We start from the raw sequence: 23,966 nt of genomic DNA, 5'->3' as shown, positions 1-23,966 counted from the left end.
TAGGCACTAAATGGTGGAATTCTATCCCAAGGGAAATAAGACAACTCAATAACTATCTGACCTTTCGCAAATTCCTGAAAGCTTTTCTTTTCAATTATTTCCTTCACTAAATGTTGAAATTGGTTATAGCCAAGATCTTTCTCCTCGCCGCTTTTTCAAGAATGTTCCTTTAGCTCTTACAGTTTTCATAACATGTATTATACATTAACTTGTACTGTTTATTACTTATGTAAGCCACATAGAGCTGAATAATTGTATTTGGATAATTAATTAATTAATTAAATGGGTGGCTTGTGTATTAATTACCTACTCATTCAGCAGGCTATTGTTGAAGTTTGTGGAATGGTCGATTTTGCCATAGTGGATGATGTTACAAAATGTATTGTGTTGGGTGATTCTAATTTGAAATTAGATGTCCAACCATAATCTAATACTAAGGATTTTTTTTAACCTTTATGGAAGTTGCAGGTTGCATTAACTTATGGGGGCCCTAGTCAGATTAAAGTCATCTGCTGGATTTATTATTTTTATCTGAGGGGGTTGGTCTTATCTCTAGATGTCCAGTAGTATAGTCTGCTCCTTATGTTATGATAATTCATTTGTCGATGTGTGGATCAGTTCATAGACCTGGTGGGGACGATTCTCGGAAACACATGATGATTGATTTAGGCTTATTTTTTAGTGGATTTTGTAGATGACTGGTTTAGTTTTACTCTCTTATTTGGGTTCTGTAGTAGATGTTTGGCTCAGGACCTTGGATAAGGTCCTAGAGGAAGTATCGATGTCTAAGGTGAATAAATGCCCTAATTATGTGCCTTGATTTTCCTCTGCTTTGGCAACCTCTAAGATCTTTGAAATCCTCCATTTATACTTGGTCTGCTGTCTGTTGATAAATTGGTGTATGAGGAAACCTTGTCGGCATATTGTGCTGAAGACGTTTATATAAAAAGATCATTTTATTCAAAGCAAATGCAGCAATCATTGAACTCTTTGCTGAGTTTGTACTTGACAATCCTTGCCTTCACTTCTAGGCCATCAGACCAATTGGAGGTGCCAGGATTTTGTTCACAGGAATTCGCTGATTATTTTGAAGATACAAGGCAATCGATTTGCTCTGGGCTTTCTGTCTATTCATTTGATGAGGTCAGTTCCAGAGAGGCAATGGGTTCAGTAGGATGTACCCAATAGTCCCCTGTTTTGAGTTGTAACTGCAGCAGTTTGCACTGGTTTGGGAGGAAGAGGTTTTAAAAGTGAAAAATGAGTTTGGTAAACTCTGTGTCTGTTAGATTATTGCCCTACTTGGATAATAAGGACATGAAGCATGTTACAGCAAAATTGTTATGTCCGATTATTAACCTTTGTATGGTACAGGAATGATGCTGTGGGCCATGAAGACAGGGATATGTCCACTTGACTTTGAAGAACACCTCTAGTTATCCCTTGGAGTTTTAAATTAAGCCATGGTCTCCTACCCCTCATTCTCTTTGTTTCTTCCCCTCGTTCCTTCCAACGTAATCTCCTGGTTATCCCCTCCCATTACTGTATCGGACTTGACCATCCTGTTTTAGTGTTGTAGCGCCACTCTCTGGAATCATTTACTACTTTCTAGTTGCCTTGATGTATCCTTCGAGAAGTTCAGGGCTGCTTTGAAGACTTTATTTCATCCAAGCGTTTCCCCCTTGGGTTAGTGTCTTGGAGAAAGTTTCATGTTTGTGGTAGCCTGATCAGTTTCTTCCCCCCCCCCTCCTCGCCCCACAGTTTGACTCTTAGTGATTAACAGTAATTTTCTGTCTTCGTTTGTATTGCTATAACATTGGATTTTGTAACCTAGGCCTCCTACTAATTTCTTCCCCCCCCCCCCCCCCCCCCCTATGTTTGATTTTGTGGCTATATCAATTAAAGTGAAATGTCTTTCTTTGGCAGTTTCAAGATTTTCTTGTACATAATGATTCTCTTAGCAAACTCTGGTTTGAGGTTTACCTGAACATTGTACTGAAGTCTTACTTTTATCAACTATAGATATGTTGAGTTTGGATTCAAATACGCCATATCTGAAGGGATTTTTTTTTAGACATTTCATCTGCCTCTGCTGCAGCCTTGTGAACTGAAATTCGATAAAGATGTTTCTTGAATAATCAGATGCAGAGAGTTTATTTCAATCATCGCTCTTCTGAGCGGATGGCACGACAGAGAGGATTTTCTCAAGATGTTCAGCTTCATATTTAAGAGCTTCATGTGAGCTGTTAACAGACCTATGTGTCAGTTTCCGCATATGAACAGGGTATTTTTACCAGTGCAGAATTATTAGAATTGTGATAAGGTTGTGAATGTGCCAGAATGTACTTGTTCATTGCCTATCAAATCTGAGCTTTGCTAGATTCTAATTTAATTTTAAAACTTTAGCTGATGGTAGTGATGAAAGCAATGTTTTATAAGTTGTTTTTTTCTTTTGCTGTATAAATCCTTATTTATCACCACAGAATTTTTGCTTAGTTCTGTGAAAATGGATTATTGTCTTTCCATCTATTTGGGAATATTACCCTGTATTTAGCAAGGCTCCACTGAATAATGGGTGAAATTTAAAACGTTAACCTTCATTTATGGGCTGTCTCCACCCAATATTTCAGCTCTGCCATGTTCATGATGTCCAAATAAAGCTTTGCGTTCTGAGAATCGGAGCTTGCTTCATGTCCCTGTGATCAAACTTGTCATAAGGCTGAGTGCGGTCAAGGGCGTCTTCTTGAACCAGTCCAATGCTTGATTTGAATTTGGACAATGATTATTTGGCTTTTAGGAAGACGACTAAAGTAGTGTTTTTGGACCAACCCATGGAGCTGTTGTGCCGTTGTATCTGTGGTGTTTTATGGGGGAGGGGGGTTCATGCATCTCCAATATTTTATTGTGGATTGGTAACATACAAATATTTTTAAAGAAATAAAATAGTGAAGGAATGTGTTCTTTGATAACTTGTAGAGTATGTACAAATGTTCTTCCATCTGGAACCTCTTTCAGTGTGACTTCAGAAAAAACACGGCATGAAACATTGTTCCTCTCCCTGACCAGCTGTCTCCCTTGTGTGGTTGAGAGAGCCATGCCCTTGACGCTGCATTTGCATTTGATACCTTAGCCTATCAACTGCTTATGATTAGGGTTAGCCTGGTTTGAGCCTTTCTTTGAAGGTTGTTTTGAATGGTTTTGAATCTTCATGGCTTTTTTTTACCTTCTGGGGTTTCATAGGGCTCTTTCATGTAGTTAATTTGTCTTGTTCTCCCACTCTTAACTACTGTAATGTATTTATTTAATTGGTTCTTTGTAAGCTGCTTTGGGCTGCAACACTGTGGCAAAAGGTGAGGTATAAATGTACTGAAATAAATAAATAAATCTATTTGCAACAACTATGTAGCTTGCTTCAGTCTTGAGGAATTAGTTACATGATTTATGCTGATGATATTCCACTGATTGCTCCATTGAATATTAATGTTATTTGTTCATTAACCAGTATTTACAAAGACACCAGCATATGAAAACTTGTAAGTGCTACGGTTGAGTCTCTCCCTGCATCGTCCACAGTTACAGATTCGTAATGAATTGTTGTCATTGTTTACATGTGTCAACTCGTAGGAGTTTGATTGGTTCATAATTATCCTTTAAACATCACTTAAGCCTATAGTTGCTACCATTTAGTTCAAATTTTGGTTGATGAAGCATTTAAAACATCATGACACTGGTGATTTTCATCAGGTCGTATATCGAAAGGAGTTGGCTATTATAATGAGTTACTGCTGAGGCTGTCCATGGTGACCTCGAAAGATTAACAACAATTACAAAATGGTTCCACTTGGTTATTGGCACGTTTGGGGAGAATAGATCATATCACTTCTCATTTGACCATGGTACATTGGCTTCCAGTTGCATATAGGACTCAGTTTAAAGTTAGTGTCTTGGTTTTTAAACTGCTTCAGCCTGGAGGGCTAAATGCCTAGAAGAGTCATTACTGCAGTCCAATATGTTTTTTATGCTCTCATTAGCCACACTGGCTACCACGGGAGGTTCTGCATTTTCTTGTGTTGGGCTTGATGTCTGGAACTTGCTATCTGCTGTGCTTCCTCTCCAGAATGATTGGCTTATGTTCTGAAAGGAATGTACTTTTGTTGTGCATGTTTTTATTAGATAGAAATGAGATAGGTACACTTTCTGATTCTTTGTTTTTATTTAAGTGTATGTTGGTTGCTGTATTATGTTTTTTTTTGCATGTGATTATGTGGCTGTTTTGATATATTCTGTTTACATCAACTATTAGCTATGTTGGTGGATAATAAAATGAAATTGCTGTCACGTTTCAGCTTTGGAACAATGAGCCCTCTCTTGCAAATGAGGAGTCAGGATTGTGCATGTACAGACCTGCATACACACGCACAGGCAGGCATAACCAAGACATGTGTAGATCATTTCATGCAGTTCTGCCTTCACATTCTTTGTCTTGTCTTTCAGGATCCAAGGAGTAAACACAAATTTAAAATTCATACGTATTCCAGTCCTACGTTCTGTGATCATTGCGGGTCACTGCTGTACGGCCTCATTCACCAAGGAATGAAATGTGACAGTAAGTCTGGCAGTAGCAGGCCACAGAGTCGTAAAATGCTTTCACCTCCACTTAAAATCTGAAGTAGAAAAGACCTTAGTTCAGATGCTACGAATGAAAGGCTGAGTACTATAGCCCCCTTGTGAAGGGATAGAGGTGGGGGTTGTGGCTGAGCACTGTGACCTACACTTGAGAGGATAACGATGGTGGCTGAGTCCTGTCTCAGCATAGTTGTTCACTTGAGGGCCAGAGTCATTGACTTGCACCTTCACCGCTGCTTCTGGGAGTAGATTATAGTATAAGAGGTCAGACTTGTCCAGTACAGGGAGAGGGCTTTGCGTTGACTAAGATAGAGGATCTGATTTCTCCTTTACTAGGGAATGAAAGTAATTACCCATTCGAGTGTCAAGGTAGTATGGAATAGACATGAGGGATGTAAAAGCACCACTGGGCTGGTTTCATCAGAAGTTTGGTACCAGTGGAGCATCCGTAGTATGTGCAAAAATCTCACAGTGGGATTGTGGCCTATATCAGCTATTTTCTCCCTGCTTCATCTTCTTAAAGGAGTCAACTAAGACATCCCACCAGAAAGAAGGTATAACAACTAACGTGTGGGCAACGCATTCGGAGACTTCTGAGGTCTTTTTCTCCCCACACGTTACTTAAGTTATACATTCTTTTTGGTTAGATGTCTTATTTTCTCCCTGCTTGGTACTTTTAAGAACTAATTGCGAAGTTATAGCCCACTAGCTGAAGATTTGGTACAATACATAGAATATAAGCGTTGCCAAACTAAATTGGGACAGACCGAAGTTTCCTGTTTCCAACAGTGACCAATCCAGGTCACAAGTACCTGACAAGATCTCAGAACAGTAAAACAGGTTTTTATGCTGCTTATCTTACAAGTAAAGTGTATTTTCCCAAGTCCATCTTAATAATGGCTCATGGACTTTTCTTTTAGAAAATTATCTAAACTTAAAAAAAAATTCCTGCTAAGGTAACTCTTTTACTACATTCTCTGGCAACAAATTCCAGAGTTTAATTACACATTGAGTGAAGAAATATTTTCTCTGGTTTGTTTTTAATTTACTACTTAGTAGCTTCATTGCGTGTCCCCTAGTCCTAGTATTTTTGGAAAGAAAATGAATGAGTAGCCCCATAGTCAGCAGGATTTCAACCTGTGCGGGGAAATTTCAATAATTTGATGAAATAATTTTTTCACAGAAAGGGTGGTGGATGAGTGGAATTGCCTCCCAGTGGAAGTGGTGGAGACGAGGAAAGGCATGTGGGATCTCTTAAGACAGGAGAGATAGTGTTTTGCTGGGGATGGGCAGACTGGATGGACCATTTGGCTCTTATCTGCCGTCATGTTTCTATAAGTCCATCTTCATAACCACTTGGCCATGACAACCACCCAACTTCCCAAACCGACCCTCAGAATAGCAATGGAGTGTCGGCATCCCATACAGGGAATGGCGTAAATAGTAGTTACAATATTGACAAATCATGCACCACCTGCCTACATACTACATGTGCTGGGAGTTGCTGCCATCTTGAGGCTAGTATTAGTAGTGCTTGAGAGTTCAGCACAGGCTCCGCAGTGCTGACTGTCTATTTTATTTTTATTTATTTCTTTATTAGGATTTATTTATCGCCTTTTTGAAGGAATTCACTCAAGGCGGTTGACAGTAAGAATAGATCAAACATGAGCAGTAGGCAATTACAGCAGTAAAAATATTCAACTATCAATACAAACTATGGCATAGTATACGACTTACAATGTCAACACAATACGTAATAGAACATTTTAATTGACAGTGACGGGTAAAGCAAAGATGTAACATATACATAGGTAAGAAAGTAGGAAGAATTAGAAAGTAAGGTGACTGATTTAAAAGAAAGTTGCACATGAGGTCAGAGAGAGATGGTTAAATATCTCAGCTAGGGTAGGAGTGTCTATGTGAGTTCAGGAAGGGTATATCTGTTATATTTATTTATTTTATTTATTTATTGCATTTGTATCCCACATTTTCCCACCTATTTGCGGGCTCAGTGTGGCTTACAATACATTGTGAATGATGGAAATACAGTTTGTTACAATGCGATTATTGGTTACATTGTGAAGAGTTATGGAAGACAAAGTCAAGTCAAAACATCTTTGGGGCATGGAAATTATTGAATGTGACATTGGGAAAATGATAGGATGATCGAATAATAGCAAGAGGGCGTTAGAGTATGACAACTTTATTTGTGGGTAGATTTTAGGTGTGGAGAGATATCTCCTTTCTGTGTTCATACCTTCAGAGTACCTGCAAGTAATAAACTGTTATAGTTTATACAGTTTCCATGCCTCATGCTATGCAAGGCACAATGTTTCCTCCTGTGACATGGAATATGCACCATTGACTTGAAGCTGTTGTGTGTGTTTTCTTGTTTTAGCGTGTATGATGAATGTTCATAAGCGATGTGTAGCAAATGTTCCCAGTCTCTGTGGAACAGACCACACTGAACGACGAGGTCGCATTTTTATCAAGGCCAATGTTGACAAAGAAGTTCTCACGGTCTTGGGTAAGTTAGATTTTCCCTATTAGACTGTCCTTTCCTGCTCTTTTTCCCTTCTCCTTCATATCTGTACTAGCCCGTTAAAATGGGCGAGATTTCCAGCTACCCTCCTCGCCGCCACTCCCTCCCCCCTCTGTCGGGCCCCCTGCATTGACCTGACAGCGCCTCTCACCTCCGTGTGAAAGCACTGCAGGCAGCAGCAGATCGCTCTGCTGCTGTCTGCAGCGCTTCCACAAGGAGGTGAGAGGCGCTGTCAGGTCAGTGCAGGGGGCCCGATACAGAGGGGGGGTGGGAGCGGGGATGGGGGGAAGGGTGGAGGTTGGTGCGCGCGATGCTCATTTCCAGGCTCCAGCGGCAGCGTCCGACAGTCCGACTCCATTTCCCTCTCTGTTCCGCTCTCTGACATCATGTCTTGACGCGAGGGCGGGACAGAGAGGGAAGTCTCTACTGCGCATTTGCAGGTGAGTCGGTCACTTGCCATTTATATGTTTGATAGTTGGGGTGGTAAATAAATTATTTGGAAGTGTTCTAATGAACATGCGGTTTGTCTTGAAATGTAGCTTTAATTTTTTCTTTTTTGTTGGAAAGGTGATTACTGCCCTGCAGTCTGGCTGTGCAGTGATGAACAGCTCTGCAGAAGTGTCAGAGCTGAGACCGTCATGCTGTGAGTTAGTTTGGGTAATGACCAGGTGTGTTCCTCAGACCAGATGTTAGAAGATGCTGCTTTCACCCATCTTCACTAAGGGTCCTATTACTAAGCTGTGGAAAAAAGGACACTGCGGTAAGATTACTCTTACTGCATGACCATGTGGGGGAGAGCAGAGGTGCTGGTAAGGGCTCCCGCGGTAACCTGGTGGTAACTGGCCAGCATATGGCGATGCTCGTTTACTGCCAGGTTAGCGCCATGCTATAAAATAAAAATACTTTTACGGCACGCTGGAAATGGTGCACACTCAAGGCAGAAATACCGCCGGTGGCCGCATTGGTCCAGCAGTATTTCCGGGTTAGCGTGCGGTAAACCTGCGTTGGGCTTACTGACGCTTTGTGAAAGGGCTCCTAAGTCAGTTCCCCAGAAAGCAGAGCTTCCATTTGCAGCACTAGCCACTTTCTTCATGCATCACGTCAAACCTACCGCTTTCTCCTGCGGGTACCAGGACACACCAGTTCCCTTAACATCATCACACACTTTGTCGTGTGCTGGGTACATTCTAGGAAGTGGGATTGACCATGGTTGGATCTTTGGCTTGGCTCAGCCCAGCTTTTCTATGTTCTATTCCAACTGTATATCAGACCAAACCAATGAAGAAAAATAGCTAAATCCCTAAACGATCAATCCTTGAACATGTCAAAATGCGATTATATCGTAACCTTTTGTTTAAAAAGGAGTAACCTGTTTGAGCTGCTAAGGTAGGCTGAACACCATATTTCAAATTTAATCACAGGGTAACCCTTGGTGGGTTAAGTATTAAATCTGGTGGTGTGTGTTTATGAAAATATGAGCAGACACAGCCCTTTGAGACATGTGGCTCTGATTTTTATTTTTTGGCTACATTTGGATTCTGTGTGGATTTTAGTTATAATTACAGAGTCTGATCATAGTTGTACACGATATTTCACATTGGAAGTTACCCTGTGATTAAATTTTGAAATATAGTGTTTCGCTTACGTTAGGTGCACTGACTACTTACCCCCCCCCCCCCCCCCCCCCCCAGTTAGTGGCTGCCATGTGCTAATGCCAACTACGGCCCATTCACAGCCGCACGGCAATTGCTAGCACACTTAGTAAACAGGGCGGGTTAACCTTTAAGTATCAGGATTCCTGTTGTTTAAACAAAATATTATGATATAATTGGGTTTTGGCATGTTCATAGGATTAATTGTTTAGGGGCCAAACTGTGATCCCTAATCCCAAACCAAAGGGCTGGGCATGTCTGCATTGGAGTCTGAGTGAGACCTCACTGTTTCTCCAGACCCAGGTAACTGGTGAGAAAGCCGTTAACATTTCAGCTGAAACTAACTGGCTGGGTTTTCAGGTGGTCGGATTTTGATCGGATGTCACTTAGTTCTCCCAGCTGAACCAGAAATTGGAGCAAAGCAGTTAAGTAAAAGGAAATCTCTTTCTCTCCATATCCTACTCCTCTCAATTCCCCCTCCCTTTCATCCACATACTTAAAAGAAATCAAACACCTGCTGCAGCACCAAACCCCTTCCTAATTTTACTTCCTACCCTTCAGCTGTTTATGAACTCACCAGCTCACTATGTTACACAACTTGACCACCTGTTAAAAGAGAGAGACATTTACACCATCCGATCCAATCTTAAATCTACAACATGCCACAAAGACCCCCTTCAATTCACTGCAAGGGAAAGACATCGACACCATCCGATCCAATCTTAATGCTACAAGAAATCACAAGGACCCCTTTCCATTCACTGCAAGGGAAAGACATTGACACCATCCGATCCAATCTTAATGCTACAACAAATCACAAGGATCTCTGACCCTCTTGGACAGTGAAATAAGCCAAATTTGGATTACTTAAGTATCTCCAGACTGTTTTGAAGGCATCATTAACCAAGGATCACTTACCCAGTGTCTAAAGCTTAAAATAATCAGGCCAGAATTGAAAAAAAATTCTATCAGGATCCAAGCAACATGAGTAACTGTTTCCAATCTCAAAATTACTATTCTAGTCGAGGTCATAAAAACATTTGTGCAAATATGGCTATCCAGTTTCCTGCTGAGCACAAGCAGCCTAGAACATTCTAGGACTGAGATGGCATCATGAGTGTCGATCATGAACAAACAGCCCTGCTGCTACTTTTTATTCCTCTGCAGTATTGGACACTGGATTATGAGGGATCTGAGATTCACTACTCGGGTAGTGAATACGTGTTTAGTTAGTTTAGTATTGATTCCTGTTTAATTTACCTGATATTGTCTGCCAGTTACACCTTATTCATCCGTTCACTGTTCTAACTTGTGTGATGATAAATCAATTCATTTATTATCTCTGTTTGTTCTGGACTAAGAATGTGTGCTTTCTAGGAACTGTGGGACCCATGGAAGTGTGGCTCCAGTGTCCTTAGAAACCACTGGGGAATTAAGTTGCGGGTGGGAGACTCGCCCAGAGGCAATGCCAGAGTAGAGCACGTGCACAGGTGGTAGTGGGCCTGAGCAATGCTGGGAGAGACCCTGTAAGTGGCCACAGGGTTAGCCCCAGGTGGGTGCTAGGCGTTCCGTGACAGAGATTGATTTGCATGTACTGCTTCCATTGTATGCAAATAGATTTCATGCATATTCATTGTGGAAATCTTGAAAACCTGACTGGATTGTGACCCTCGAGGACCAACCTTGCTCACCCCTGGTCTGGCAGATGGACATTCAGCAAGCAGCAATGAGTATTTTTAACGCTGACTGCTGATCACCACCAGCTAGATGAGAGCCAGATAGCTGGTGCCAGGCCACATTTGGGCACCAATACTGAACATCCAGGTGGTCTGCAGTGCCCAGAAGATATGATCGATGTTCACTGCTGTGCCTGCACAGCTAACAAGACAAAGTTAAGATCACTGTTTAAGAGGTCAGGCTCCATCACTGAATACTGACTGTGTCTGCATCATTTCAGAGACCACACAACTCTGCACCCAGATCACCACAGCACTTCTGGATTGTGCTAGGGTGATCAGAGCACTGCCTAGTGAAGTGCTGCTGAGTATCAGCAGATGACCAGCTGACCATAATATAACCTGGCAGGAGACATTAAGAGTTTGTAAATTCCAGCTTTTCATACCAATCACTCCTTCCAACTTTAAGCTTGGCCAGATCACTCTTGATAGATTTAATTATGTAAGAAATCAAAGTAAAACCTAGGTTGGAGTCCATAGCACTGTCACAAGCAGGGCCGCTGAGAGGGGGGCAAGATTCCTCAAGGCCCATCCTCACCCATTGCTGGCATGTCTGAGATTGGTCTTCTGAGTCCTGCTCCTCCTTTTCTCGCATTAACTGTGCTCTGCCAGACACATGTCCCCTTCCTGCCTCGTCCCACCTCCTGCGTGAAGTACTTCCTGTTTCCACAAACATGGGAGGGGATGCGGCAGGAAGAAAAACCTGTGCGGCAGAGCAGAGTTAACATCCCGGCACAAAGGACAAGCAAGTAAGCAGGCCCGGGGAGGGTGGGGGGCAGCCCTGGTCGCGAGGATTCAAACTCCACTACCCTTCCCTCCTGTAATAGTCGCTCCACTGTATGTAACTCATCATCTTCCCAGTGTTGAAGTTGAGGGGTTCCTGTTTCAGTAGGAATTTTGATAGAGTTGCACTAATTGGCATGAGAGAGGAATATATATTTTCTTCATAGTCTGTGTGATTAATGAGTAGGAATTTTCCACCAAAATCACACCCTCGTTCTGGGGATCACCCATAAGTAACGATCTAAATTCTTGACCCCTCTCAGTACCTGATCCGCAGTTTTCACGGTTTACACTGCTGCATGTACAGAACTCCAGTATCACCCAGCTCGGTAGTCAAAGATAGGAATTTATGGGACCCCCACAGACATTCTTCTCCTCCATATAAAACCAAGGGACCTCATTGCAGTTCTTCAAATCTACTGCAGGTATTTCGTGTTCTGTGATGGGACAAATTTCTGGTTGTAGCTCAGCTAATCAGAAGTTCATCTCTGTGCCTGGTAAGCTTGCAACCTCACTGCCTTTCTGTGACGGACCACACACAGTTCTGACTTTACCTTGCTCTTCATCTGTGTCATTACCCATTTTAACAATAAGGTATCTATTCTGTAATATACCTACTACCCAGCAGATGGCAGCAGATTCTTGCAAGGTTTTTCTTATAGCTTGAGAGCTAAAATTCTCAATATTTCAAAGATCTACTGAAAATGTTGTGCATCTGTGCTGCTTATGCCACAAAGTAACACAGTCCCACCACTTACAAGAAAAAGCATCTAAACTTTATTTCCAGCACATGCAATAAAAGCTGCTTCAGGAATTTATCTCAATTTTATTTATTTAGATTTAGCTCACACCTTTTTCAGTAGTAGCTCAAGGTGAGTTACGTTCAGGTACTCTGAATATTTCTCTGTCCCAGGAGGGCTCACAACCTAGGTTTGTACCTGAGGCAGTGGAGGGTTAAGTGACTTGCCCAAGATCACAAGGAGCAGCAGTGGGATTTGAACCGGGGCCACCTCTGGATTGCAAGACTGGTGCTCTAACCACTAGGCCACTCCTCCACTCCAGTTGCTACTCTGAGATTCTGCATGGAATCTAGTCACTCTTTAGGATTCCAGAATCTTGCTATTCTTTGGGGTTCTACATGGAATGTTATTATTTATTTATATTTTGCTCACACCTTTTTCAGTAGTAGCTCAAGGTGAGTTACATTCAGGTACTCTGGATATTTCTCTGTCCCAGGAGGGCTCACAATCTAAGTTTGTACCTGAGGCAATGGAGAGTTAAGTGACTTGCCCAAGATCACAAGGAGCAGCAGTGGGATTTAAACCGGCCACCTCTGGATTGCAAGACCGGTGCTCTAACCACTAGGCCACTCTTCCACCTTTTCTGGGATGAATAATGATTTCTATAAGAGAAATTTTAGATCTTCTATTGATGACAGGAGGGATTTAATTGTGCTTACTCCACAGGATGGAAGAGATTGTGAATGGAGAATTTCAAAGGCATCAGAACTAGAAGTTGCATTGTGCCTAGGCCTGTAGTGAGTAAGAGGATTTAATGCAACATCTTATGCTGGGTTTGTTGGTTATTTCTGAAACATGGCTGTCCCAGGCATAGAAGCCGGCTCTGTGGGTGCTGTGAGAAAATTCCTTGTATGTGTCCAAGAAGGGGTTATTTCAATTGGGCTTAGCACTCCCAATAATTTCCTGTCCTAGTGGATACATCTTTTCCATCAGCTATGGGTGGGGAAAGGGGAAGGTGGGGCTGCAGACCTTGGTAAAAAGGAACTTGGATTCTCTGAACGTTCAGTATTTTCCTGTGTAGGAGGGGACGGTATGTGTTTTGATTATCAAAGAAGGGTAAGGAATGTTTTAGTATTTTAATTGCTGCCTTCAAGTAGAGAGGCATTATATGAATATATGATGTTGATTTTATTGATTGACTCTGTAGTAATGGTTTTAGCTGATTTTAATTGTTTTATGGATGATGCGACTAATAGAAAAGCTTCCGATTGTAGTTTTGTTGTTGGAGAATCTATCTTTGAGAAATTTCATTTCTGAACCAACTCATGAAAAAGGACCTATTTTAGATCTATTTGATGGTCTGAGGATTTCTATAAATTTTATTTAGTGAGTAATGCATCTCTCTCACCCTTGGTCTGGACAGGCCACAAATTATTGAAGTATGATTTACAGAGTCATTTTGATAGGTTGGTAAGAACACAAGAACATAAGCATTGTCATTCTGGGACAATGGACCAAAGGTCCATCAAGCCCAGTATCCTGTTTCCATCACTGGCCAATCCAGATCACAAGTACCTGGCAAGATCCAAAAACAGTATAACAGATTTTATGCTGCTTATCCTAGAAATAAGCAGTGGATTTTCCCAAGTCCATCTTAATAATGGCTTATGGACTTTTCTTTTAGGAAGATATCCAAACAGTTTTTAAACCCCGCTAAGCTAACTGCTGTTTTACCACATTCTCTGGCAACAAATTCCAGAGTTTAATTACATGTTGAATGAAGAAATATTTTCTCCGATTTGTTTTAAATTTACTACTTTGTAGCTTCATTGCATGTACCCTAGTCCTAGTATTTTTGGAAAGAGTAAACAAGCAATTCACATCTACCCATTCCACTCCACTCATTATTTTATAGACCTCTTGTCATATTGCCCCTTAGCTGTCTTTTCTCCATGTTGAAGAGCCCTAACCACTTTAGCCTTTCTTCATAAGGAGGTCGTCCCATCCCCTTTATCATTTTTGTCGCCCTTTTCTGTACCTTTTCTAATTCCACTATATCGTTTTTTAGATGCAGTGATCAGAACTGCACACAGTATTTGAGCTGTGGTCGCACCATGGAGCGATACAAAGGCATTATGTCCTCATTTTTGTTTTCCATTCCTTTCCTAATAATACCTAACATTCTATTTGCTATCTTAGCCACCGCCGCACACTGAGCAGAGGGATTCAACGTATCATCAACAACGCCTAGATCCCTTTCCTGGTCAGTGACTCCTAATGTGGAGCTTTGCATTACATAGCTATATTTTAGGTTCCTCTTTCCCACATGCATCACTTTGCACTTGCTCACATTAAACGTCGTCTGCCATTTGGATGCCCAGTCTCTCAGTCTCGTAGGGTCCTCTTGTAATTTTTCACAATCGTTTTTGCAATTTGACAAATTTGAATAACTTTGTGTCATCAGCAGATTTAATTACCTCACTAGTTACTCCCAGCTCTAGATCATTTATAAATATGTTGAAAAGCAGCGGTCCCAGAAGAGACCCCTGGGGAACCCCACTAACTACCCTTCTCCATTGAGAATATTGACCATTCAATCCTACTCTGTTTTCTATCTTTAAACCAGTTTTTAATCCACAATAAAACACTACCTCTTATGCCATGACTTTCCAATTTCCTCTGGAGTTTTTCATGAGGTACTTTGTCAAACGCCTTATGAAAATACAGATACACAATATCAACCGGCTCGCCTTTATTCACGTTTGTTCACCCCTTCAAAGAAATGTAGTAGATTGGGTGATGCACGATTTCCCTTCACTAAATCCATGTTGGCTTTGTCTCGTTAATCCATGCTTTTGAATATGCTCTGTAATTTTGTTCTTAATAATAATCTCTACCATTTTGCCCGGCACTAACTTTAGGCTCACCTTACATAAGGGAGGAAGGATGAGGACAATTGATGCAGAGGGGATTTATAGACAATGTATTGTTTCATGGAAAATTTGTTGAGCTGTTTGCCATCCGCAGACTCTTGGTCATTACGTAATTTGGTTGATACTTGGAACTCTACGTTGTCTACAGTAGTGGATGACCTAGACTCTAAGAAGAAGCCTAGATGCACAGAAAGCTCTAGGCAACTCCCCTGTTCTGAGGAGCATAGGGGTAAAAAGAGGGAATTGAGGAAACTGGGAGTGGCGGAAAACTGGGGTGGAGGAATTAAAGTGGCAGTGGAGACAAGTATTTCAAGTATGTAATAATAAAGTGAAGGAATTAAAAAAAAAATACTATACCATTCGAATACTTCCTGCGCTTAATTAAGGGAATTATTTAGAATAAAACAGGAATTAAGCTGAAATATTAAGGGTGCAAAAAGAAAATAAATAAAAAACAATCTACTGCACAGGCTTTGGCCCAAATTTGTGTTGAAAGGTTAAGCCTGTTAAAGGATGATTTAGTAAAGCAATTGGGGGGGGGGGGGGGGATTATTGAGAATGTACAAGTGGGTCAGGAACAGAGTGTACCAGAGAGTGGAGGTACTTAGACAGAAGTTTAACAAAAAAACCTGCACAAATATATCCAGCAGCTATTATATCAGTTTGCAAGGGGAGACAGAGGTGTAGACCCCTGTCTAGCATAGTTACTGCCATTTTTTTCAGAGAGGGGGTTAAGGATTTTGAGATCTACAACTTCCCTCTGATGGCTAAAAGAATTGAGGCATTTGTAGTGGAGGTAAATGGATTCAACCGGGGACAATCAGGATTTCAACCAGGTTTCAGTACTGAAACGGTAATAGTAGTTCTGCTGGATGAAATGCAGAGATGTTTAGATGGGGGGGGGGGGGGGGGGGGTTCTGAATTGCTGATATTGTTGGACCTAACAGCTGGTTTAATTACTGTTGCTTGTTGAAGACTGAAAACCTTGAGAGTAGGTGGTACTGCTCTGAAATTGTTTGCCTCATTTTTGAGTGACAGAGCATTCAGGGGGTAGATAGATGATGCCACTTTTTAATGGAGTTTCCCAAAAGGTCTCTGTTGTCCCTTTTGTTACATAATGTGTATTTTAAGCCTTTAGCACTGATGTTGGTGGAGTAGCCTAGTGGTTAGTGCAGTGGACTTTGATCCTGGGGAACTGTGTTTGATTCCCACTGCAACTCCTTGTGACTCTGAGTAAGTCACAACCCTCCATTGCCCCAGGTACAAATAAGTACCTGTATATACTATGTAAACCACTTTGAATGTAGTTGCAAAAACCTCAGAAAGGCAGTATATCAAGTCCCATTTCCCTTTCCCCCTTTCCCTTATGACATCACAATATCAGAAGTGAGCCAAGTATCGGGCAATCAAGCCATTGTGACATCACTGATGAGGTTGGCTCTTATTGGTGGAATGAGTGGAGGAGTAGCCTAGTGGTTAGTGCAGTGGACTTTGATCCTGCGGAACTGTATTGGGCAATCAAGCCATTGTGACATCACTGATGAGGTTGGCTCTTATTGGTGGAATGAGAGGAGGAGTAGCCTAGTGGTTAGTGCAGTGGACTTTGATCCTGGGGAACTGAGTTCGATTCCCACTGCAGCTCCTTGTGACTCTGGGCAAGTCACTTAACCCTCCATTGCCCCTGGTACAAAATAAGTACCTGAATATATGTAAACCGCTTTGAATGTAGTTGCAAAAACCTCAGAAAGGCGGTATATTAAGTCCCATTTCCCTTTCCCCCTTTCCCTTATGACATCACAATATCAGAAGTGAGTCAGGTATTGAGCAATCAAGCCATTGTGACATCACTGATGAGGTTGGCTCTTATTGGTGGAATGAGTGGAGGAGTAGCCTAGTGGTTAGTGCAGTGGACTTTGATCCTGGGGAACTGAGTTCAATTCCCACTGCAGCTCCTTGTGACTCTGGGCAAGTCACTTAACCCTCCATTGCCCCTGGTACAAAATAAATACCTGAATATATGTAAAACCGCTTTGAATGTAGTTGCAAAAACCTCAGGAAGGCGGTATATCAAGTCCCCTTATGACATCACAATATCAGAAGTGAGTCAGGTATTGAGCAATCAAGCCATTGTGACATCACTGATGAGGTTGGCTCTTATTGGTGGAATGAGTGGAGGAGTAGCCTAGTGGTTAGTGCAGTGGACTTTGATCCTGGGGAACTGAGTTTGATTCCCACTGCAGCTCCTTGTGACTCTGGGCAAGTCACTTAACCCTCCATTGCCCCACAGTTTTGAATGTAGTTGCAAAAACCTCAGAAAGGTGGTATATCAAGTCCCATTTCCCTTTATTAGGTGATTTGGTTATACCTTTTATGTGTATGTTGACGATGTGCAATTTTTTGTTCCTTTAAGGGAAAGATGGTTGTGATGAAACAAAGTTTGAATGAGTGTATGCAGACTATCTGTTCAGGGTTGGTGAAAATTGTTTTAAGTTAAATGCAGCTAAAAGTGAGATCTTGTGGGTGGGCTCTTTGGAGCAACCGAAGGAGTTAGATGAACTTTTCTGCTGAATCAGGAGATCGTGGTTAGTCAGGAAGGGAAAATGCTGGGAGTCTAATTTACATCCTGCCTAACACTGGATACACATATCGCTCAGGTAGTAAGGGGAAGCAAAGTATAAATTCAGGGTGGTGCATCAGTTGAGGGTTTACCTCCAACCTAAGGAATTTTAGGCAGTTCAGGCAACTGTATTAAGTAATCTGGACTACTGCAATGCCATTAATTCGAACTTACTGAAGAATACTCGAAGAAAGTTAGAAAGGATTCAAAATTCTCACTCCTGGCTATCACATAGATTAATATTCTCCAGAATGACCTGTTTTCTGTTTGATTGCTTGTAGGAAAACATGGGATGAGGTAGCCTCCTTGTTGATTCAGTTGCACCGGTTGTCCATAAGTTTTAAAGTTTTTCATGACCTAGGACTCTTTTTTTTTATTTGAAAAAATATTTAGATATTTATATTCCCAATCATGTATTGTAGTCACATTTCAACAATTACTTTAAATTTACCATTTGCTAGGGAGTCAAGTGAAAAAGAAATCAGGCTCAGTGTTTTTCGGGGACAGCTCTCTCAATGTGGAGTGCACTTCATACCGAACTGAAATCTATTATGGATTATAAGCAGTTGAGGAAGTATTTGAAAACTTGGGTATTTAGGGACTTCTTTTACAAAGCCACACTATAAGGGAATGTCAATATCGAATTTTGCACCGAGCATACATGACTAAATTACAGGTTTTTAAGATGGGAGGAGTGCAAGATCCACTATGTTCTAAATGCAGGCAACGGGAAAGCACATTTTATCATTGTCTGTGGGAATGCCCTGCAGTGCAAAGGTTTTGGCACAATATAATACAATACCTGGAGGGCTTAGTGGAATCTCGAATAAATTGTTCTTTTATGGGGGTTATTCTGGACAAACACGAGCTTTTCGTCCTCCAAAGAGGAAATCAGAAGTCATTGGTGCGCAAGGCCTGCTTGTTGGGGAAAAAATTGATTATGACTGGGTGGTTGAGTGAAGACCCACCAGAATTTTGGCATTGGAGGAACAAAATTCATGAGCTCTTAATACACGAGCGTAGGATGGTGGGAAACTCCCCGAAGAAGAGAGCACAATTCCTGGAGGTTTGGAAACCTTACATCCAATCCCTGGCACCGCGTGCGCGAAGCCTAATATTGGACACACTATAAAAGGCTGTGGGTGGTTTTTTTTTTTCTATATATAGCAAGTGAGCATAGAGGGATTCACTTACGGGGCGGCGTAGCTGAGTGCGGGGTGAGCGGGAGACCACCCCTGATTCAGGCGCAGCTATTTGTACCAGGGTGCCATATTGGCGGCCCCTAAAAAGAAAGGGCAAGATTCTCATAGGCTAGGACAATAAGGATAATGAGGTTACCCTAGACAATCTGACTGTACAAAAGCTGAGTGAATTCCTTCGCTGAGCAATAGGTGAAGGGGAGGAGAGAATGGGAATGGAGCTAAAAGAATTAGATAAGAGGAGGGAGGGAAGAGGGGGGGGGAGGGGGGGGGAAATTGCTAAAAAGTTGATGATGGCATTTTTGATGTTCGAATATAAGTTTAAGATGTTGTTTCAATAATACCTGTAAACCTTTACGTTCTGTCCAGTATTGTATCATCAATAAAAATCGTTAAAACATACAAAGCCACACTAGCGATCAAGGCCGCTGAGAGACTGGGCGGGGCCCCACCACCACCCTCCACGAGGCCGCAGCGCCACAATCCCTAGTCTCCACCCGTCCACCTCCGGCCCTGTCGACGGCCCCCCTCCGTCCGCCACCGGGCCAAGCCCTCTGCATTCAAATCACAGCGCCTCACCTCTGTGTGAAAGCGCAGCAGCGACAGATCGCCTCCCTTCGGGCCTTCCCTCTCTGTGTTCGGCCATCGTCTGATGTAACTTCCTATTTCTGTGAGGGCCGGACACAGGGAGGGAAGGCCCGAAGGGAGGCGATCTGCCGCTGCTGCGCTTTCACACGGAGATGAGGTGCTATGATTTGAATGCAGGGGGCCCGGCCCGGTGGCGGACTGTCGACGGAGCCGCGGGCGGGCGGGTGAGACCGGGGACTGCGGCGCCGGGCCCCCCTTGGAGGCCCGGGCCCGGGGAATTTTGTCCCCCCTGCCCCCCCCTCTCGGTGGCCCTGCTAGCGATTCCCTCATGGCGACTGAGAGGAAGCCCATAGGAACTGAATGGCGCCCTCTTTATTTTTTGCACTGAGAATTGATAGTGCGGCTTTGTAAAAGAGGCCCTTAATGATTGCTACAATGTATCAGCATGATTAATTGGGTTTATTTGATTGGATAACACCAGTTTTAATGGAGATGTTATACATTGTTTCATGTAATCATTCTTTTTATCTGCTTTTATGTTTTTTCTGTAACCAGTTCTATGCAGTTTATTAAACCAAAAGCTTTGGACTGTAAAACCGTATATTAAATTATACTATATGGAGTCAGTCCTGAGGGCAGCTACTAAAATGGTCTGTGTAATAAAGTATGTGAGAACAGACTTTAAGATCCCAATATGTATACTTTGGAAAAAATGGCCTGGAGACAGGAGATATGATAGCGAAATTAAGAGAGTCAAATACCTCTGTAGTATAAATTCATAGGAAGTGGACTGCTTTGCATTGAAAGGAAGACGAGGGGGCATTGAATGACAATGAAAGGAGACAGGTTCGGGAAAAATCTAAGGAAATACTTCTTGATAGAAAGGATTGTGGATGCATAGAAGGGCCTTCCAACAGAGGGGGGGTAGAACAAGGACCATATCTGAATTCAAGAACGTATGGGACAAGCACAGAAAATCTCTGACGGAGAGGAAGGGATTGTAGAGATAGTAGTTGGTATGGACGGGCAGATTGGATAGGCCATATGGTCTTTATCTGCCGTCATTTTCTATGTTTCTATGTCTCACAGGAACAGGGAGGAGTAGGTTAGGTGAGAAACAAGAGGAGCTGGATGGGTGAGAGACAGGGAGAGATGTGTGGGTAAGAGGTAGGGAGAGATGGATGCCTGATAAGAGAGTGACACAGCAGTAGAATTTATGGTTTCTGGTGGGATAGAAAACCCAGATCTTTGTTAAGTTCTGTCTGGTGGGTGTCGAAATATTTCATCATTTTGGCTTCAAAGGTCTTGTCTAAAAGTTTCTTTTTAGTATTCTCACCATGAAATCATTGATGAAGTGTTCTGGTGGCATCCTGGTTGGCTTTGGAATATTTAATATTGTATCTGTGTAAATTGAGTCTCGTCTTGAGCATCTGGCTTGTTTCTCCAATATAGCACCCTTCTTCACACTTTTTACATCGAATGATATATACTACATTTGAGGATGAGCATGTGAACGATCCCCTTATGCTGAATGTTTTTCCCATATGAGTGATTGTAGGATCCTCTGAGAGGTGTTGGCATACTGCAGGGACGTGTGTTATTCTCTTCTTTTTCAGCTTGTGTTGGGAGTTTGCTTTTCACTAATTTCTGTTTCAAATTAGGTGGCTGTCGGAAGGCCAGCACTGGTGGGGCTGGGAATATCTCTTAGTAATTCATCCATCTTTTAAGGTTCTTCTCAATTTTTCTGGCTCTGGATTGAATTCTCTCTGTCTTTCTTCTCTTTGTAATGCAGTAGGTTTCTCTAGGTATTGTAAGAGAAGAAGCAATATTATCAGAGATTTTGGGGTTAAAGCAGTGGTGTGCTAGAGCAGGCTCTCACGGGCTCGCAAGAGCCGTTTGTTAAGTTTTTAAGAATTTTGGGAGCTGGTTGTTAAAGTAGGCCGCCCCATGGCTACTTTAACAACTGACTCCCAAAATGTGGGCTTGGGCCCCCTCCTGAATTCATTTTTACTTTGCTGGCAGTAATGCTGGCCCCACCAGCCAAGTAAATAGACCGCTGCTGCTGCTCCCTGTTTCTGACTCTGAGCATCAGGCTGAGACTTTTCATGCAAGTGCAAGAAGGTTCCATCATGCTGCTCAGAGCCAGAAACAAGCAGCAGAGAATGGTACATAAGTACATAAGTAATGCCATACTGGGAAAAGACCAAGGGTCCATCGAGCCCAGCATCTTGTCCACGACAGCGGCCAATCCAGGCCAAGGGCACCTGGCAAGCTTCCCAAACGTACAAACATTCTATACATGTTATTCCTGGGATTTTGGATTTTTCCAAGTCCGTTTAGTAGCGGTTTATGGACTTGTCCTTTAGGAAACCGTCCAACCCCTTTTTAAACTCTGCTAAGCTAACCACCTTCACCACATTTTCCGGCAATGAATTCCAGAGTTTAATTACACGTTCGGTGAAGAAAAAGTTTCTCCGATTTGTTTTAAATTTACTACACTGTAGTTTAATCGCATGCCCCCTAGTCCTAGTATTTTTGGAAAGCGTGAACAGACGCTTCACATCCACCTGTTCCACTCCACTCATTATTTTATATACCTCTATCATGTCTCCCCTCAGCCGTCTCTTCTCCAAGCTGAATAGCCCTAGCCTCCTTAGTCTTTCTTCATAGGGAAGTCGTCCCATCCCCGCTATCATTTTAGTTGCCCTTCGCTGCACCTTTTCCAATTCTACTATATCTTTCTTGAGATGCGGCGACCAGAATTGAACACAATACTCAAGGTGCGGTCGCACCATGGAGCGATACAACGGCATTATAACATCCTCACACCTGTTTTCCATACCTTTCCTAATAATACCCAACATTCTATTCGCTTTCCTAGCTGCAGCAGCACACTGAGCAGAAGGTTTCAGTGTGTTATCGACGACGACACTCAGATCCCTTTCTTGGTCCGTAACTCCTAACGTGGAACCTTGCATGACGTAGCTATAATTCGGGTTCTTTTTTCCCACATGCATCACCTTGCACTTGCTCACATTAGACGTCATCAGTCCATTTATTGGCTGGTGGGGCTTGACAAAGGTATGCCCAGCGTTGCCCGCACAAGGGAGGGGAGAGAGAGGCATGTATTCTCCCCCCCCAAAAAAAAAGAATTTTCAGGGCCGGCTATGCCCGGAGAGAGAGCCCGTTGTTAAAAATTTACCAGCACACCCCTGGGTTAAAGCCTTTTTGTTTGAAGGAATTGGTCAGGATTTTGAAGCATTTCTCTGTTGGGTCAGAGCAGATACGGTAGTATCGTGTGGCTTGGCTGTATATAATGGATTTTTTTTGTATGTGAAGGGTGGAAGCTGAAGTTGTGGAGGTAGCTGCATCTGTCTGTAGGTTGCCTGTATATAGATGTTTGTATGTAGCCATTGCTGATGGAAACTGTGGAGTCTAGAAAGTTGACTTTTTCTGGGGAGTAGTCCATTTTCAATTTGATTGTAGGATGGTATGTACTGAAGGGAACTGTAAGATTGTTTGAGAGTCTCTTCTTCCTCAGTCCAAATCATGAAAATGACATCTACCTGGATTTCAGACCGGTTTCGGTGCCGAATCTGAAACAGAAATTCGGTCAGCCTCTAACACTTTTATTCAGCAGTACTTAGTGACACTGTCCAGTTGAGTATCACCAATAATTGCCCTTGCACTGCTAGTTTGTTCTGGGGGTGGTTTGTGGCCAGAGCCTGGGAGGATCCGGTACTTAACCAGGTAGCAGCGATATTCAGTCTGTTAACCAGTTAAGTAAGAGGCTAAAGTTAGGACAGCAAGAAGACTGACCAAACAGTAGCTACCGAGGTAACCGGGCCCTGGTCTGAATATTGACTGGTGCACATTTAATCCCCAGAATAGTGCCATAGGGGATTTGAGTGCCCCCCTCTCCATCTCAATCTCCCTCTTTCCCTTGAAGCAAATGTTATGCCTGGCCTGAGCCCCCAACCTCTCCCCTCCCCATAAGCCTCCCCCTCCTGGGGTTACTGTGAAGCTCCCTGGTGATCTAGGGGACATATAGGCGGGGGCAATTCCACTCATTTCTTCTCATTGTGGGTCCAACTTCAAAATGGCTGCTGCAATCCATAGTGGCAGTCTCATGGTATTCGAATACCGTGAGACTGCCACTAGGGGTTGCAGTGGCCATTTTAAGGCTGGACCCATGTCAAACAGGAGTGAGTGATCATCACTCCTATCCATATGTCCCCCTAGACCACCAAGGAGCTTCATGGTAGGCCAGGGAGGGCCTACAGGGGTGGGGTAGTGAAGGTTTGGGCCAGGCCTAGTGTTTCCTTCGGGAGGAGGGATGGGGGATCAGGACCGGGGTGGGGGGGGTGGGGGAGTCAGAGGAGCTGAGACACCTGATTCCTTTTATGCGGGTCCTGACTGATATTAAGTCGGGGCCCACATAACTGTCATATGTGGGCTGCAGCTGAATATTGGCTTTGAACCACACAAGCTCCTGTGGTCAGCTAAGTATGAATTAGCCCCAGATATTCAGGGTCAGTTCCCAAACGTGGCCC

At 42.7% G+C, this 23,966-nt stretch overlaps 1 protein-coding gene across 2 annotated transcripts in view; it reads left to right on the top strand.

Annotated features, from left to right (window-relative positions):
* PRKCB (protein kinase C beta) overlaps positions 1 to 23,966 on the top strand; it is a 209,744-nt gene that overhangs the window by 105,400 nt on the left and 80,378 nt on the right. For both annotated transcript variants that reach the window (XM_030211560.1, XM_030211559.1), the window contains exons 4-5: positions 4,492 to 4,603; positions 7,022 to 7,150. In XM_030211560.1, the coding sequence (XP_030067420.1) occupies positions 4,492 to 4,603; positions 7,022 to 7,150 (241 nt within the window). The remainder of the gene's footprint in view (positions 1 to 4,491; positions 4,604 to 7,021; positions 7,151 to 23,966) is intronic.

Source organism: Microcaecilia unicolor, chromosome 8, assembly GCF_901765095.1.
Source record: "Microcaecilia unicolor chromosome 8, aMicUni1.1, whole genome shotgun sequence".
Taxonomy (NCBI): domain Eukaryota; kingdom Metazoa; phylum Chordata; class Amphibia; order Gymnophiona; family Siphonopidae; genus Microcaecilia; species Microcaecilia unicolor.
Note: the sequence above shows the minus strand (reverse complement) of the source record. Positions and strands in the feature narration are given on the sequence as shown.